The 503-nt window shown below is 73.0% G+C and overlaps 1 protein-coding gene across 1 annotated transcript in view; it reads left to right on the forward strand.

Moving 5' to 3' along the window:
• The first annotated feature begins 294 nt into the window (after positions 1–294).
• CDYL2 (chromodomain protein, Y-like 2) overlaps positions 295–503 on the forward strand; it is a 152,695-nt gene continuing 152,486 nt past the window's right edge. The window contains exon 1 of the mRNA XM_004690354.2: positions 295–458. Within this exon, the coding sequence (XP_004690411.1) occupies positions 435–458 (24 nt within the window). The 5' untranslated portion in view covers positions 295–434. The remainder of the gene's footprint in view (positions 459–503) is intronic.

Raw genomic sequence — 503 nt, forward strand, 5'->3', positions numbered from 1 at the left:
GCGCGCAAACCCGGCGCACCGCCCGCTCCGGGTGGCGCGAGGCGGGAGGCGGCGGCTACGGGCAGATTTGATTTTCCCGCAGCCGGGGCGCCCCGGAGCCAGAGCCTGAGCCGAGGAGGTGGCGCTCGCAGCCGCGTCTCCAGCCCCGCCGCCGCCCGCGCCGAGATCCTGCGAGAGACGGCGCAGCCCCTGCGCTTCGGGCTCTCGGCTCCGCGGTGCCGGTTACGCCAGCCCCGCCGCCGCCCGCTCTGATTCTGCGCATAGGCAGCCCCCAAGCCTGTCATTCTGCAAAAACACAGTTTACTCAACACACCACACACACTCGCACACACACGCGCGCACACACACGCGCACACTGGCCCCCTCGCGCACACGCACGGAGGGCGCGAGCGAGCAGACGCGCACACCCGGCGAGCCAAGTTCCGCAGCCTGGCATGGCTTCTGGGGACCTTTACGAGGTACGGGGACGCGGGGGCGCGGGCCGGCCCCAGCCCGCGGGCGGC

Source organism: Condylura cristata, unplaced genomic scaffold (genome assembly GCF_000260355.1).
Source record: "Condylura cristata isolate star-nosed mole 26May11 unplaced genomic scaffold, ConCri1.0 scaffold00028, whole genome shotgun sequence".
Taxonomy (NCBI): domain Eukaryota; kingdom Metazoa; phylum Chordata; class Mammalia; order Eulipotyphla; family Talpidae; genus Condylura; species Condylura cristata.